Source organism: Sinohyriopsis cumingii, chromosome 18 (assembly GCF_028554795.1).
Source record: "Sinohyriopsis cumingii isolate HCF-2022 chromosome 18, ASM2855479v2, whole genome shotgun sequence".
NCBI lineage: Eukaryota > Metazoa > Mollusca > Bivalvia > Unionida > Unionidae > Sinohyriopsis > Sinohyriopsis cumingii.
Window position 1 is genome coordinate 56,224,472 of NC_142978.1, and position 18,117 is coordinate 56,242,588.

The window sequence follows — 18,117 nt, forward strand, 5'->3', positions numbered from 1 at the left end:
ACCATTAATACTGGCTGCCATCAAAATTTGGGTGCAGTGTCCTAATGAATTTGACTATGTGCTTGCCAAGGTGACCTATTTGAATGCATAAGTAAACATGGTAAAGAATAAATTCTTTATAGGTAAACATGGTCACTAAATTCTTTTCTTTAAAGATGATATAGACTAAAGTCTGTCAGTGTGAACAAAAATAAAATTCTCGTTTATTTTATATGAAAATAGTAATTAATTTTACTGAACACATAATTTATTTAAGCATTATATGTTGGAGCTACAGTTGTAAAAGTTACTGTCCTAAAATTAGTCTAAAATTCAGAAGTTTTATCAATATAAGTGTATGTTTTTTGTCTAAAAATTATATTATGAAAGGAAATCTAGTGTTTATAGTAGATGTACAATATTTTTAAATCATAAAGTTGAAAAAACATTGTCACAAGATATTATTCACAGGGGTTTTCACAGCTTAACTTTACACAAGTTTTTTTTATTTCAACTAAATTTTGTTTGTGGGTTTATGTTGATGAGACTTGGAATTGACTCTGGCTCCATTTTGATTTCCAGCTTTTGCAACATCATTTACAGGAGTTATGCCCCATGATAGTCCATCCTCCAGAAATTGGTTTCTGCAACATTACTTTGTCAAGGATTGTTGTATCCCAACCAGGCTCTATACTAACCACACATGGAATGAGTTTATTTGTAGCATTTTGCAATATCATTTAAAAGTATTATGGATCCTGTTTGCCCGTTTCTCTGCTTAAAGAAAGATGGGCTAATAATACTTGTGAACAGTGTCCTCTATGATGCACCCATCACTAATAAGTCTTGTTTTTACCTTTAACTTTCCTCAAAATCTGAAATGTAACATTGGAATATACAAACCTATTTATATTGATAAAAAAGAATCATGACTGAGTAAACCTTTATTTGGTTTATTTCATCCTAGTTTATTGCAGGTTGATGTGTTGCCTCTAATTATATTGCCTCATTAGATTGTAAGATCAGACAAGGAAATTGCAAACCCTTGTCTGCAGCATTCTTGGTTTTTGTATTGATTAGCTGGAAATTATATGTTCTGGTTCTCAACAGTGTCATAGTTTTGATGTGACACATAATCGGTGATGTTCATTAAAGTTTTCACAACCATCCCATTTCATAACCCCCCTCCCCCCCAATTTCTTTGACAGGTTGTTGAGGTTATCTGCATAGTGCATGGCATTGTATGGGGTAAAATTCAGAATTCATTTTGGAAAATGGAACATAATTCATTGGTGTTGCTAGCTTCGCTGAACATCTTTGTTTTACAAGGGTAGATTTTGCCAAAGAGAAAGGTTCTTAGAGTCCTTTCAAAAAATGCATGTCTTTATATAGAACAGAAGTAAAGAAACGTGAACAGTGTTTGGATTGTGCTCACATTAATTAAAAAGTTGCTGTTATGACTTGTATAGATTGTATTTGTCTACAATACATGACCAATTTCTGATACTAAAGACTTGGATGTGCTGGCAGATCTGGGTCTAAGAATATTCTTTTTATGGTTTCTTGCAAGTGGCAAATCCTGATTTGCCAGAGCAGTACGTTTTGGCAGATTTGGGCCTAATCTGTTCTATTTAAGGTTGCCTGCAAATGTCAGACCCAGATCTGCCAGCACATTATGCAATGGCAGATTTGGGCCTAAGCTATTCTATTTAAGGTTGTCTGCATGTGTCACAGACCCTGATCTGCCAGTGCATTATGTAATGGCAGATTTGGGTCTAAGCTTTTAATTATATTTATGGTTTTGTGAGAATGACAGATTTTTATCTGCCAGTGCATTGTGTAATAGCAGGCTCCATGGTTTCTTGCAAATAGCACAGACTTTGATCTGCCAGTGTGTTAAACAAAGTTAGACTGGGTCTAAGCTATTTGTTTTATTTAAGATTGTATGCAAATGGTGTAGACCCTAATCTACAAGACCATTAGTTATGTAGTGGTTGATTTGGGTTTTTCAGTTATGTGAAGTTGTGTTTAAATATTACACAGTTAAGTATGGTATTTCAAAATGACCTGACAAGCATGTCTTGTCTTGTATAGGCTATACAGTATCAGTGGTGTGTATCCCAAGCAGCTGAATAAAAGTGTACAATACAATTGTTCCCATTTTATAAGGATACCCTTTCATTTAAAAAAAAGTGGCCTTAGTTGTCAGGTTGTACATATGTACTAAAGTAGAACTTGAGAAAGTTTTTTTTGGTCTCAAATTGTTTGTTCTTTATTCTCCTTATATTGTCTTCTCCATGTAGCGGTAATTTGTGAATTCTGAATGCTCGTTGGAATGTACAAGTCAGGTAATTTGCATTTTAATTGAAAATTCTGGCCTAATGAGCTTTGTCTGTTCATATGCCGAGGACTAATAATTTGGTATCATTGGTTGGTGTTGTGCAGAGGATATCATCTCAAGTAGTATCTTTAAAAGTTTATGAGAAACTTATGATAATGATGTTACTGGGCTGCACACAGTCAGACATCAGACACTTCATTAGTAACAATGCAGTCATTTTGCATGTGTCGTGATTGTTGCCCTAATCCTGGCATTCATTGACATTTTGGTGCAAAATTGGTGACAGGATTCATTTTGTGCTGGTGCTGTTGTACAGGTTGTCTTGGAGCTGCAGCCATTCCTTGGGGAATTTCCTCACAGTGAAGAGGGTAGCAAGACAAGCTACTAAATTACATATTACTTTTGCAGCCTTCAGTCCATGTTTATTTCAGACTGATGTGTATGCTTAGTAATTATATTGCCTCATTAGATTTGAAAATCAGATGAGGAAATTGCAAAATCTTGTCAACAGTTTTTTGGATTTCTTTATATTGATTAGCTGGGAATTATATCTACAGGTTCTTGAAAACGGTATTGTAGATCAGATGTGTCAGCAAATCGGTGATGTTCTTGAAAGTTTTCACAAATCCCATTTCATCTTTTTCATTTCCAAACCCTTTCCATGATAAGTTACTCAGATCATGCCAGTCTCTCTCTCTCTCTCTCTCTCTCTCTCTCTCTCTCTCTCTTTCTTACTCTATATGTGTATATATATACACACACACACACACGTCTTTAAAATTGTATTAATTCTCAGTCAGTTCTAAAAAAAATTTGCTCAGTTTAAAATGTTTCATTTAACTGTGTATTGGTTAAATTCAGCTGTCACAGCACTCTCCATCTTCTATTGTGACCTACATTTCCAATTCGGGTAGGATTTGTGAGCATTTTTCATTTATGCACTGTTATTTATTTATGATGAACTTAAATATGTGGTTTTGTTTCAGCCATTTTTGTTATAAAACACAGCAATCATTTTGAAGATTAATACATAAAATAGGTCACTGTGATAACTATTTTGAATCCATTGTATGCACATCATTTTAGGTCTAGTTCGATAATCAGTGAGATTCACATATATTAATGAGATGATCTTGCATCTGATTGGCTCATGTCATTAGCACTCTGGAGACCATATTTCTAACCTGATTTTGATGAGACTTGGAATACATGCTTATATCATTAGGATCTCGTGTGAGTTAAGTAATAGGCTCAACACATGCATATGAATGGGACGATCTTGCATCAGATTGTCTGAGGTTGTTATCACTCTGGAACCCCTATTACTTATCCAGTTTTTATCAAACTTGAAATATGGACTTTTGTCTTCAAGATCTTGGACGGATTCAGTAAGAAGCAAAATCCATGCATATTGCTGAGGTGATCTTTTATTTGATTGACTGAGCTTGTTGTCAATTTGGAATTATCTTTGGTGTTTGCAGTTTGCCTCAACTTATAAAGGAGTATATAAGGTAAATCACTGCCAACAGTCTAGCATAATGCACCTACAGATCAGGGGCTATATTGTTTATTCTACTGAATACTCCTAACAAATTGCACAGACCCAGATTTGCTTGTGCATTATGTGACGGAAGATTTGGCTTTGTCCACGTTGCATTTGTATGTATCTCCTGGAAAATATTGACCTGCATCAAAGCATTTTGACAAGACAACATTTGAGATTGAAAATACTTAATTTTTTATATTTAATTTAGTATTTAATAATCACAGGTAATTAACACATACACAACAGATCAAAAATACTCCTTGTGGGTGCTACATTTTTGGTACATCAGTCACACTTTAATGAAATCCTTCTAGTGGTTCATCATTTTACACTCTATCCAAGGAATCTCACAAGTTATATTCCTAACAATTAACACTTACTAACTTGCATCAAAACAATCGCTGTCAAGCCATTTGATTTGAGTCAGCAAGCTCACAAACTGCCCAAGGCTAGGTTAGGACCTGATTGTGAATTCTTGATATGTACAGATATTATAATTAAATTATGACTGATAAGTTAAAAATGAGCATTTTTTTTATTCCTTGTTTGTCAAAACTTATTCTAAATAGGATAAATTCAGATTATCACATCTGCCTAAGAAAATACAAGTGTAATTTGTCATTGACTACAAAATGGTAATGACTTGATAGATGAAAGAAACTGGTCAGTTATGTAATAGAGAATGTTACATACAATAAATCTGCTGTTATTGACAAGGTCTCAGGCTGTAAAACTTGCAGAACATGGTTCTTGTTCAACATCAAAATTTGGAATTTTTCATGACTTATTTTGGTGATGACTGTCTTTTGTTATGTTTCAGGAGATAGAGAAGCTGGTACATATGTCCATATCGGAGCCAGAAGAAGAACCAGATAGGGTACATCTGAATCCTCCATTCTTTTTATGTGTAATCTCAATAAATTTACAAGTGCCAACACAATACCCACACACCACATTTTTGTCCAAAAATTCATGTTACAGTGTCAAAAACTGGGACATGGAGCATGTGCCTTGACCTCAGGAAGGATGTGATTACTTAAACCTGCATTTAATGAGCATCATGTTATTTTCTAAAGTCAGTGTTGAAACTTGCCCATAATTTTAAGTAGATCAGTTTGCACTGTTGCTGGTCCTTTTCCTGTCTGGCATTGTTTGAGGATCTGGATGATTTATCCTTCCCAGGTATTATAAATCTCAGATGTTGTAGAACATCAAACCTTCACATGTACATCTGTTATTCTTTCCATCTACTTTGACTGTAGTCACTTTGAACCTTAATAATCTTTTCCTAATCTTACGTAAGTGCCATATAGTTGTCTTGAAAAGTTTCCCATCTCACTGAAAATCGTCCCATATTGGGACTGGCTTTTGTTTTTCAACTCTCAGAAATTATCACTGTATGTTTCTGTTGCTTATATATCACTTAATTGTCTGGGTTAAATCAGTCACAAAGGCAGATTTTACATCACATGTGCTTTATTCAGCGTGACCACAAGTGGAGACAGATATCACTTGCAAAGTGGGAGTTATCAATGTTAAGGGAGCTAACTCTTCTAAGATACTTAGATGCAAAAAGTACATGACATTTGCTAATCCTGATTACCAGTACTTCATAAACTACTGTATATGCTCATGTATAAGAGGAGTCGATCTGTGAACAGCATAGACCCAGATCTTCAGTCACATAATGTGGCAGCAAATAAGGATTAATGTTGTTCACCTGGCTACTATTAGTAGACCATAGACTCGGCTTTACCAAGACTTTGCAATGGCCGATCCATGCAGTTTGTAGTGGGGCACTTCTTATGGGTATATATAGTATCTGAATGTTTATTTTAAAATAAACAGTTGGTATAAAATCATTTTCTCATCATCTTTCACAGATGCTAAGCACAGAGATAAATTGTTGGGTATTTTTTGGTAGGCAAAAGTGACATGTTGTCAGCATTATTTAAGGTGTTAATGTTATCTTGTGTTATTACAAAAGTCTAGTTCATAAGGGTTGAATACGTATAACCTACCAGATTTAAAAGAAAAAATACTTCCAATAATCAAATTAAAAATGATACATACCATGACATAATGTATTCCATTTATTGTAGAAGTAACCTGTAGAGGATGACTGCAGAAGGCAGAAATGTTGGTTCATTCGATACCATTTTTGCATGTCATGTGTAGTTGCATGTACAGCATTGTAGTTAGAATTGGGTATCATGTAATTTAACTAGCTTCAGCACTTAAATGATTAAAGACCTTTCAGACAGTACTTTGCACTAGTCTTAACAATACTGTATCTTTTCAGAATATTAACCACAAAATGGGTCCGATTGCACTGAAATGTATGCCTCTGTTGTCTTCTACAAGTCTAATGGCTCAGAATGTCATTTATAAATATTATTTTTAAATTGGTGAGGTATTTTTTTACAAACCCAGGAAAGAATAAGTTTATACATTGACTTGAACTTGTTGAACTAGACTTAAGTTACAACCATTGAAGAAAATCAGCATTAACTATGCATTGCCTGTTCAGAGGCATGCATATATGCACCTTCAATATTTCCTCAAGGTAATGTTTTTAAAAATCTTTTGAGTCAACCCAAGTGACTCCCTCCTTCTCCCAGAAGCAGTGTATTTACATTCTGCTACCAAATACTTAACAAGCATCCTGAAGTTAACAGCTTTCGTAGAAGACCACAAAAATGTGCTTATGTTTGGTATATCATCATATTGAAGAGTGTTTCAACATAGAGATAAAAATATAGTATAATTATATACAGCAGTACTATGAAAACCTGAAGAACTGTTGTTAAAATCTTTAGCTCCCTGCTATAAGGCCAAGAGAATAAAAAAATTTATAGTGCAGTAAAACCTGTTATGAGAGACCACCCCTTCTGCCAACAAAAAATGGTCTCTCAAGACAGGTGGTCTCTCATAGCAGGTTTGTACAAACAGACCAGTTTCCAATGTCCAGTTTCAGAACAATTTAAGAAAAATAATCACAATCACTGATCATATTGTCTATTCCTTATTAATAGTTCTTGCTAAAATATTGTATGCATTCATCTGAAAACAAACTTAATATATAGCAATAAAAGATATATTTCTCTCATTTAGCATGATACCACATCTACGTTTGAAGATCACATGTACATGTGATAGTATATGAAATTGTTTATGATTTACTCCTTTCCCTTTAAAACATTGTAAAAAAAAATTGTTACCAAAGTTGAAACTGCTATTTTGCGAGTGGTGTGCTTTTTTTTCAAAAATGGTAAAACCTCTCAGCAACTTATTCTCTAAAATTTCAAAACAAAAATTTAAATTGATGTGACAAACGCATCGTAGCATGGACTTTGAAATTTGTGTAAATGATTCAGCTTTATCATTAAATATTGCCACCATTACTAAAAACAAATCCTTTAAATGGCTTTAGAGAATGGACTGCCTAGTGGTTAGAGCATCCATCTAATGGGATGGGGGAGGTTGCAGGTTCGAACCCTGGCCGAACCATACCAAAGACTTATAAAAATGGTACTAGTAGCAGCCTCACTTGGCACTCAGCATTAAGAGGTTAGGACTGGTCGGCCTGATGTCAGGATAATGTAACTGGGTGGGACATGATGCCCCAGTGCTAAACCTCAATTTAAACAGTCACACTATATGAGTGCTGAACAGAAATAGTTTTTCAGTATATTGTATGTTCGTATTCTGGTTCTAATCCATATGGATTTTGCCCTTTTGTGACAGAAAGTTTGAGCAGCTGCAGAACCAGGTTAATATAAAAAATAAATGCATTTTTTTCGTATGTGGTCATAATTATGGCATGTAGTATATAGATTACACTTTTTACACCCGAATTATGCTTTTTTTTTTTTACTCTTATTATAGCAATAATTGCAAATATACCTCTGGCATTTTTGTACAGGATTATAGTATAATGGCCACATATAAATTTTGTTAAATAACTCTTTTGAAAAGCAAATGAAGAATGATATAAGACCAAGCTTCAACTTGTCTTCTTTCAACCCATATTGGTATACATTGTTGAGTTTTGGTTATAGGGGCCATAGTAGTACTCCATTATACCTGGAATTGTGCTATAATGAGGCACGTTGTAATGGCGGAGAACTGTAGCTTTTTTTTCAGTTGACTTCTTTTATTGTTGATTATCACATGCTTATTCATGCTTGTTTCATTGACTTCTTCCAGCATTATCAAGATGTACCAGATGGTCATAGGGCACCTGTTCCAGCTGAAATTAAAACCAATGGAACAAGAAACGTAGACACACAGACACCCTCAGGTGTACTGGACGACAATGGCAGCCCAGCAAGCCGACCACACTCAATAAGTCCAGCCATTCCCATTATCCTTGGTCAAATGGATAGCTCTCGCCCTTCAAGCACAGTAGAATCAAATGGCAGCACCCCTCGTGATACTGAGAACAAATCAGGTGAAGGTCATAATAATTGTGTTTAATGCTGATCCTTGATCCCTTGATTGTGACATTTGGCATTAGTACTAATTTCCATGATGTTATAAACATCCTACATGATTCTCACATCTCCCATATCTGGAATTTTCTGATTCAGTGGAAACACTGAAGTAACAAGTATCACCAGAAACTTCACAGCCACGTTTTTCAACCATTTCTGATTGCATCCATGGTATGGATACATCATAATTCCTTATTTAGTAGCACACAATCAGCTAAATAAAATTATGCCATTCCCTCGATAACTTGTGCCCTGATAACCCGTGAACCCACTTATAATGTGGGGTCAGGTGTGGATCCCAATTTTTTAACCAGAAAATAACCCACTTATAACACGGGGTCAGGTGTAGATCCCATTTTTTAAACCAGAAAATAACCTAAAATTGTTCCCGTTTTTTTAGAACTTGAAGAAAATTGTGATCAAAATTGGTCACTGAAATGCTTGTTTTATGGTCGAAAATGGTAGATAGGATCTGGAAAGTTTAATCAACATTCTGAAATTTTGAACTTTTAAGCTGTATAATTTGTTACATTTTCTTTCCAAACGACATTCTTAGTACACTGTATTTAAAGATATTCAAGGAAATTTTGATCAGTGAAAATGCCACACCTAGTGTATGCAGTACGTTGATATTTAAATGCCTATTAAATAATTTTTATTAAGTGAAATTTGTGTTTTAGTTCTATCTTTTAGTTTCTCTTAGGTGTAATCATCATAAATGCAGTGTATATTTAAACGTAAAATGTGTCAATCTACCATAACAGCTAAGATCATGAGCATTTCTCTGAGAACCTAATTAATAATAATAATGAGGACTTTGTATAGCGCCTAATCTTTAGAAGCTCTAAGCGCTTTACAACATTAGACAACACCTATAAGATAAAAAACATATAATAATATTATTACAAAAAACAAACACCATGAAATTAGAAAAACATTTTAAAAAATTATGTGCCAACCAAGTTTTGATAAATGACTTGTCGAAGTATTTGTTGTATTGTTGCACTGAATTAAAAGCTGACCTCCTTTGTATTATCATGTTAATTGCGTCTTTTTAATCAAATAAAGGAGGTGAAATAAAAGAAAAGTTAAAAGGCATGTAAATCATATATATTTAAAATCTAGGGCCCTGGTCATATGTCAGGTGAACTCAGTTTAGTTGGTCAATCAAACAGTTTTAAATGTTATTGTATGTGTAACGTAATTAAACTGCCTCAAAATAACCGACTCGTTCATAACTGTGATTAAAGATAGCAAGACAGCCAAGAGAAACGAATACTTCTTAAAGAGCCTTGTTTCACAGATACGGACCATTGTGGTAGGCAAACAAGTTTCACAAAAGTCCTGAACTGGCACTTAGAGATATCCTTATGGATGATACGAAGTTTCACTATTACTTCCAATGAAATCATGACATCAATATTGTACTAACTGAACAATACTAAAGTTGAATTTCAACGTAGACAATTGTCTACACAAAATAAATGTCACTAGCTTTTAGCAAAATGGAATCTTGTTTGTTGGTCTCTCAGTAATTTGCACCCAAGCTTATAGTGCGGTCTATGTTTGTGGACCCATTTGTGCACAAGTTATCGAGGGAAAGGTGTATATGGTTGAACTTCATTTACTCCACCTGCTAAATGTGGTGCAGACCCTGAAATCAGTAATTGTACTAGTAACATGGAATGGAATGTAGAGAAAATGAAGAACAAATGTATGCAAAATAAACACAAACAACATGCAGAATCGGTGAAAATAAAATAATAAATGTATTTGAAAGAAAACCGTGAACACAGATGCAGAGTGATGAATGATCAGTGAAAATGGAATAGAATATGAATGCATTTCATGAATGGATTGGAGCACAGATCCTTTTCATGCTGCCACTAAATATTTTTGTGTTCACCAGCCTTTTTGAATGAATACAGGATCAGATTCTTTACGCATTTTTTCACAAGCTGTAATGTTATTCTTGTAGAGGCAAACATAAACAACCACCAATGATATTATGGCATCATCATCATTGGTTATATCTGTACAGTTTTTGTTTTTTAATGAAATGAAATAAGAAATGGAATTTGAAAAATACTCCAACTATATTTTTACATGTAGTTGGGGTTTTATTTTTATTTTATTACAAGTTAAATGCTGTCTTTTCCATTTAATGCATATGCTGTTAAAGTACACTTTCAGAATTGAACAAAGGCATTAGTTCTCTTCCTGTAACACTAATTGGAAATGGAAACTTGATTTTGGTAGATACATTTCAACTTAGTTTTAAGTGAGGGGGTGCACTGCAGATATTATGAACTTCTGAGAGAGTGACAAGTGTAATGTGAAAGGGTGAAGTTGTTTGCATTTGCATCATGCACAAAGGAAAGAATGTTGGCAAACCTATATTTTTGTGTACTGTGGTAGAAATTTCTTTGGATATTGTATTTTTAAAATTTTACCTGATCTAAAAGCACACAGTTGATCAAAATGACTGACCCGTGTAAGATCAGCCAGAATTATTCTAAAGTTCATGATCTTTTGCAGTTATTAAAAATAGGCAAAACAAATTTTGCCAGACGAGGCAATACCATATTGTTACAATTTACCTCTGAAGTCCAGAAGGTGAGAAACAGTGAAAACGGTGAATGTTTATTTAATACTAGATTTTAAAAAAGAACCAAGTGTTTGGTATACATATATATATATATATATATATATATATATATATATATATATATATATATATATATATATATATATATATATATAATGAATAGTTATGGTACTGAAACATGTTCTCACCATCCATTTTCATTGCATCTACAACACGAATCCATATTAACTCCATCAAATAAATGAACAATGAAGCAGACATTGTAAGTTCTTTCAGCATAGACCATGATTTGTCTGAATTCAGTACCCAAAAAATCCCTCAAAAATGTATGGAAAGATAAAGAATATTTAAGGTTTAGTTTGTATGCACATGTACGTGTCAAGATCGTTAGGTGTTTGTATAATTTTTTAGAAGTTTCTCAACTAGGATCTTTATAGCATGAACAAATATTAAACAGGATAAATTTGTTCACGAATGTTCAATATGATTCACTGGTCACCTGTTTGAGTGATGATTGTATCATAACATAACTAATCCAGGTGCACATGATGATGCTTTTCATTTTTGATGTTTTTACAAAGCAATGCTAAATAATTTCAAGCACCATAAGCTGTAAGATTATCATTGATGAATAGCAGTTACTTAATTGGATATTAAATTCAGTTATTAATTCAAGTGAAATTTGCTTTCAATCACCACATAGCTTGGTGCTTGTTTACCTTGGACAAAGCACTGATTGTGTGCAGGATGCTTTGAAGACAAGCACAAGAAAATTTAAGGGCTTTAAATTGTTCATGATTCAATAGTAACTAGATTAAAAACTATCTGCTTTTTGAAAAGCTGATATTTTTAAAAAAATAAGCTAAACTCAAAATGTAGTGTTTGACTATTAACATGTTTGAAATGAACATTCACAAAGAAAAACTTGTAACATTTATGTTCATATAAAGAAAGAAGCAGTTGTAAGACATATTTTAAGAATAAAACTGTGGTTCATTTTGCCACTCAAACATTTTAGAACTTTGCAGAAATTCATAAGATTATTGTAAAATTTTGGGAGCCATGCCACATTCATGTGATACTGTGACACATATTATAGCAGGGTTTTGCTGTATCTCTTATGAATTAAAAGTAAAGTGACTTACATTAAAGTTCTTTCCCAAAAGTACTGTGCCAGTTCATGGCAGAATTTACTGTTGTGCTATGTCAGCAGTACTTGATCAGGTACCATCTTTTTAATAACATATTCAACATGGTGTCTGTTCATGCCCTAATATGCACCCCCCCCCCTTCAAAATGAAAACCTGTATAAATAGTACCACTACTTGGGCATGCTTGTCTCAATCCCAGCAATCCTCATTGGATGGAAGCAGCTCCTTAAACCAGCCAATATATCGTTATTTTATTGAACTTAACAACCATGCCTGGCATCTAAATACCACTTTACTGAGGTTAAAATGAATCTTGCATGTGCTTTTTTGCAGCAGGGCCATATTCAGAGAGACTGAATGTGTAAGGTAGAGAGATTGCAACTTGTGCAAAGGAAGCTAACTCTTCTTCTTTTATGAGCATGCATTCATTGTTTGTGTGCACTTATTATTATGAGTTTTATCCTCACCTAAATATTCTTTAATTGTTATATTACAATGATTAAGACATATCAGTTTCACAAGGAACTGGTGTGGTATATTTTTTGTGGTCCAAAAGTTTGAAAATTGTGAGGTGCATTGAAAGTGAACACATTTAGCACATGCATGACATGGTAAATATGTGAATAATATGAATTCATAATTTGTTATTTTGTGGATTGTGTGGTTATTAAATATCACAGATTTAAAGGTACAAACTGACAGTTGTCTTTATGTGAAAATATATGAATTCTTCTTCAATCTTCATATTTAGGTACCATTGAAAATGTCATTTGCACACTGAAATACATTGATTTCTGATGACATTTTTTAAATTCTGTTTTAAATTTTCCAGCATTCATTTGAACACAATCTAAAGTACCTATCTCAAGGAAATGTTTAGAAACAAAACCCTTTTTAAAAAACAAAAAGCTTTCTTCTTATTTCAGGTGAATGTGACAGTTCCTCTTCACCAGAGCATTCAGGCCCATCTAAGAGTAATGCCAGCCCCAGACCTAACAAATTAGTCAGAGAACCACCAGATGGTTGTGAAAAAGTAAAATTTATTGAAGAAAACAGGTATGATTCATATAGGGAACAAAGAGGTTCTTGTTGTTTTGGGTTTAATGCCATTTCTCATCAAAAGGTAACAAATGGAGGAAGAGCCCAGAAAAACCATGGTAAAAACCACCAACACACAGGACAGGGTGTAATGACACATAGACACTTTTTCACCTACACTTATGAAAATTGGTAACTTAACTATACCAAAACTAGGTGACTGTTTATGCATCTCAAGGAGAGTAACTGAACTGAACTAAAAGAGGGTCACTGTGACCTAATTTTTAGCTTGAGTGACTGATATTTTTTCCATAGCAGTCTTTATATTGCCAGGTACTTCAGATGTGCTCCAGTTGACGAGGAAATTCATATTTATGATTTAAACACCTTGGGGTTTCCTTTATTTTTTAATGGCACATCAGCATGTTAGCACTTATATCAGACATGTTCTGGGCAGGGTTCAAACCTGCTCCTTTCTGGTTGCATGTCTGAAACACTACCCTCTGAACTATTGTGGTTCATTGATTTATGATCGAATTGTATTTGCTTGTTTATCTTACCATTCTCAGTATTGTCTCAAGTGTAAATAGTGAGAAATTGGTATCACGTTTTGGTGGCAGTGGTGGTGACTGCATCTTCAACAGTTTGAAGGTGTCATGTTCATGCTGTTTTGAAAGTCTTTTACCTTCCGAGTCATATGCTGTATTCAGCTAGAAGGTTTGTAGAATGTCAGTAACCAGATAGACTAGGAATCCTTGTCTTGCTTAAGTAGAATCATAATACTGCCATTCCTACACCATTTTCATCAGCATGTTTGCTTCTGTTTGTATTTACAGGAGACCTCCATGCATTAAGGAGCCATTATTATTTGGTATAAAGCCAACTCATTTTGTGCTAAAACCAAGCTCAAGTTCAGCATTCTGTCCACTGTCCAAGATATATACCCCTCAGGAACCTCTGCCACGCCCTCAGGGGAGCCCCAGCCAGTTAACCACATGTCAGACCACCATTGAGAGCCAGTAGCAGCAGCTGACACAAAAGGATTGTTGACCCAGAATGGCCATTCTCAAAAATGGGAGCCCACCTGAGTACCAGGAAAGGATAAATAGTACAAAGTTTTACTTTGTGGATGTAATTTGTTTTGTATATTTGGATCCATTGACCAAAATGGCCTATGTTATTTATGCGTATATGTGATGTTTGTTAGAGTCATTTCAAATGGCATTATTCAATTTCATTCACTTAAGTATTTGAGTTGTGGCTGTTATAAAAATCAACCCTATGCCTTCATAATTAGAAAGTTATAATGTACTCTTTTGAAAATGCTAGGGCACTAGATTTCTTTTGGTGGACTGTTTAATGTAATGGATGACTGACCTATTGTCGAGAGTAAATTAGTAACTGTTGGTCAATACTCAGAGTGGGCTTATCAGATAAGACATGCTTTATTACCTATGTACTGTTGTTTGTGAGGACGTGGATACACCAATACCTTTTATTCAGACTAGTTGCAAAAATGTGTAGAAAAACAATTCTATGACTTAAGACAGAGTTTGCAATACAGCAGTTTCAAATTTTACAGTTGGTAAGTGCATTATGAAAAATAAGTATGTAACACCATTATTCATTTTTTAAAAAATCATACAGTGAAAACCTGCTTTAACACAATGGTTGGGGTCCTCGAAGTGCCCTCATGTTACGTAATGTGATGCCGTATCAACACAGGTTAACTAAATACCCTTTTAGCCATACAAAAGGGGATGGGGGTGCAAAACAGGCTTCATTGATATAGGTATGAACTTAAAATTGAATCATGTTAAAAGCAAGGAATACTTTAAATAGTGATTGCTTCGTTAAGATTGAAGTTTTTGAAGAGAACTGTGCATTGATACATATATGTATCATAATAATTGGCAGCTGTATACGTAATTACATCCAGGACATCTGTTCTGATCTCATATATCCATAATAGTAATTCAGTCGAAAATGTGCATAAGGAAGCATAATTTCTGTATTTAAAAATCAGCTGGATTCCACTCAGATATGAATACCTTATCTCTTGTTAATAAACTCGTACTAGTTTCATGCTGGATGTGTCTGACATGATTTTTTTTGTGGACCAAATATAAAATGCTTAAATTGGACATAGGGATGGGTATTTGACTTCGAAATGTACTTGAGATAAACATAGCTAAGGGTGTGAATAACCTCAGAGATTTTTGTGTAAATCTGTATAGTATAGTGTCACCTCAAAACTAGCTTCAACCAAGTTGGAATAAAACCATTCAGTTTCATGGGTTATGAACAAGAATCATCAACAACAGTCTAAAAGACAGAAAGTGTATTAAATAATTCCTATATGTTTTGAATAACTGTACTGCAAAACAGGAAGTAGTGTCTTTGATTATAACAGCAACTCCTTTTGCCTCAAAAACATTAATGATTCATTTCCACTCAGCATCCAGCTACAGCTGCAATAGTAAATGTTACAGCGTAGAAAAGGGGTGGGCAAACTACAGCTCACCAAGGGTTTTCATGCGGCATAGGAACAAGTCATCATTCGCACCGACTCTGTTTATGTTACTCTGTTTATCAAATAAATGTGCTTCTTTTGAAGTTTAAGTTTTCAAATTTTAACAACATATTAACAACTGAAAATTAGATGTTATTTAGAAAAACCTTTTGTTTTTGCTATTTCAAATATTAATTATTTTACTTAATTAACTATGCGGCCCGCGACAAGGTGTAAATTTGTGTATGCGGCACTTGCACTGGAAAGTTTTCCCACCTCTGGCCTAGAACTACAGTGACAAGTGACCCTTGAATTTAGTAGTAATTTGAAGTTGTTTCATCTGCATTTCTGACTTCATTTTAAGGGAACATGATTCAGTCCAAATCTAAATATATGGGTTTAAGCAAACTTGAATGAAATAATTAATGTGGGGATATGTTATTATGTTAAATTTCAGAGGTAACTTCAAGGTGTGGTGACGATGAGTGATTGTGAGTGCATTTATGTGGTAAAGATAAAAACTACTCCTGGCTAATGTCTGACAACAGTCAACAAATTTTCAGCAGTACAGTCGTACACAAAATATTTAATTTTACTTAGTAATGGACAGTTTATTGTTTACCTAAGAATCAACTGAGTGGTAACCTCTGGTTGATTGATCACATGACTGTTGGACAACAATATGGCCAAGCAACAAGTTCATGATGGTGGCTTTCATTTCAACAACTGTTTGGATCAATGTAGATGATTTGCAGTTATATGTTAGGTAAATAATAAATTTATTTTTGTTACTATTTCCAAACCAACTTGATAAACAAGTATGACCCACTATTTATGCATTTGCACTGAACATTCATTATTTATTTACAGAAAAATAAACTGAATAAAAATAATACAAAATATCTCATCAGAAACTCAGTTTACTTTGGCAGTTAAACTTTTCAGAAATAAAACAATGTCAGAGAATAAGTGAGAAGGTTGCACAAAGTTGGGAGCCACAACACAATTGTGTTGTATCCAAATTCATGTTGTAACATAACATGTTATAGTAGGATTCCGCTGTATGTTTGTTATCAATATTCTATAGTAATAATGCAAACAAAAGTACATAGGTTTCAATGGACATTCTGTTTGTTAAAATGAGGGAAATGTCCAGATATTTGTTTCAAGTAGAGTCGAGCTTTTACTATATGTCGTGATCTTTTTTTGTCTGATTTTACTTAACAGTGTTTGTGGAGTGTTTTTGAAAATTGTGACATGGATGTGTTTGATTTATAGGTCATTTGTCCAGATGAATTTATATTTGTCAAGATAAATGGAAAACAGCCACTGAGTATTCAAATACAGAGGTGAATGATCATGCTCTGACAGCGAAGTTTTTACTGTTTGCTGTTTAATGCTTAGTTACATTAATTTATCTAGTAGACTGACTGTTGTGACCAATGAATAAGTACAAAAAGTTTCTACAAACAGCTATGTAGGTAAGTCACAACTAGTATGGAGTAATATTACCAGGTCTGTTTTTAATTCTACATATCATATACAGAAGAGTTTATGGGATTGTCTGTTTATCCATCATCTGAAATCCATCCATCTGTTGGCACAAGATTTGTTAACACTACTCCTCCTGACTTGGATGATTACCATGAAACTTTACAGATACATTCATCCCATGTTCTAGTGGGTTCTAAATGAAAATGGTACTGCCCAAACATGATGGAAGCCATCTTGAAAATCTAGATATCACTGCTTCTCCTGAATGTATGGTATATCGAAATTTACTGAAAGACTTTTTATGATGTCTAGTTTGCCCTAAATAAAAATGGTGTCGACTCTGACATCCACTATAACAACAACAATAAAAGACTTCTTATCACTACTGTTCCTATATGGATGTTCATATCAGGATGGTGGCTTCATTGAAAGACTTCTTACCATGTCTAGTTGTTCCTAAATGAAAATCATGCTGATCTGATATCCATTATGGCTGCCATGGCAACCTTCTTGAAAATCTTGCTATTGCTACTCCAACATGGCTTTTACTTAAAGGCTTCTTAAGCTGTCTAGTTGGTCCCAAATGAAAATGGTATCGATCTGACATCAGATATGGCCACCACAGCATTTCGCACCAGATAACCTCTTATGATGTCCAGTTGGTCTTACATAAAAATGGTACAGATCTGATATCTAATATGGCAGAGATCTTGAAAATCTTATCATCAATCCACCTGAATGGATGATTATATCTACATGAGGTCTTCACTAAAACATGTCTAGTTAATCTTAAATAAAAATGGTGCAGATCTGATGTCCAGTATGACCATCACAGCAGCCATCTTGAAAATATTGCTATTGCTACTCTTGAACGGAAAGTCATATCTCCCAAATGAATGGCTACATGGTACTTCTAATGATGTCTATTGTGTCCTAGTTAAAATGGTGCCAA

At 34.1% G+C, this 18,117-nt stretch overlaps 1 protein-coding gene across 1 annotated transcript in view; it reads left to right on the forward strand.

Moving 5' to 3' along the window:
• LOC149776692 (protein FAM117B-like) overlaps positions 1-15,181 on the forward strand; it is a 91,032-nt gene extending 75,851 nt beyond the window's left edge. The window contains exons 5-8 of the mRNA XM_089941228.1: positions 4,687-4,743; positions 8,076-8,319; positions 13,048-13,177; positions 13,996-15,181. Coding sequence (XP_089797354.1) covers positions 4,687-4,743; positions 8,076-8,319; positions 13,048-13,177; positions 13,996-14,182 — 618 coding nt within the window. The 3' untranslated portion in view covers positions 14,183-15,181. The remainder of the gene's footprint in view (positions 1-4,686; positions 4,744-8,075; positions 8,320-13,047; positions 13,178-13,995) is intronic.
• Positions 15,182-18,117: the final 2,936 nt, after the last annotated feature.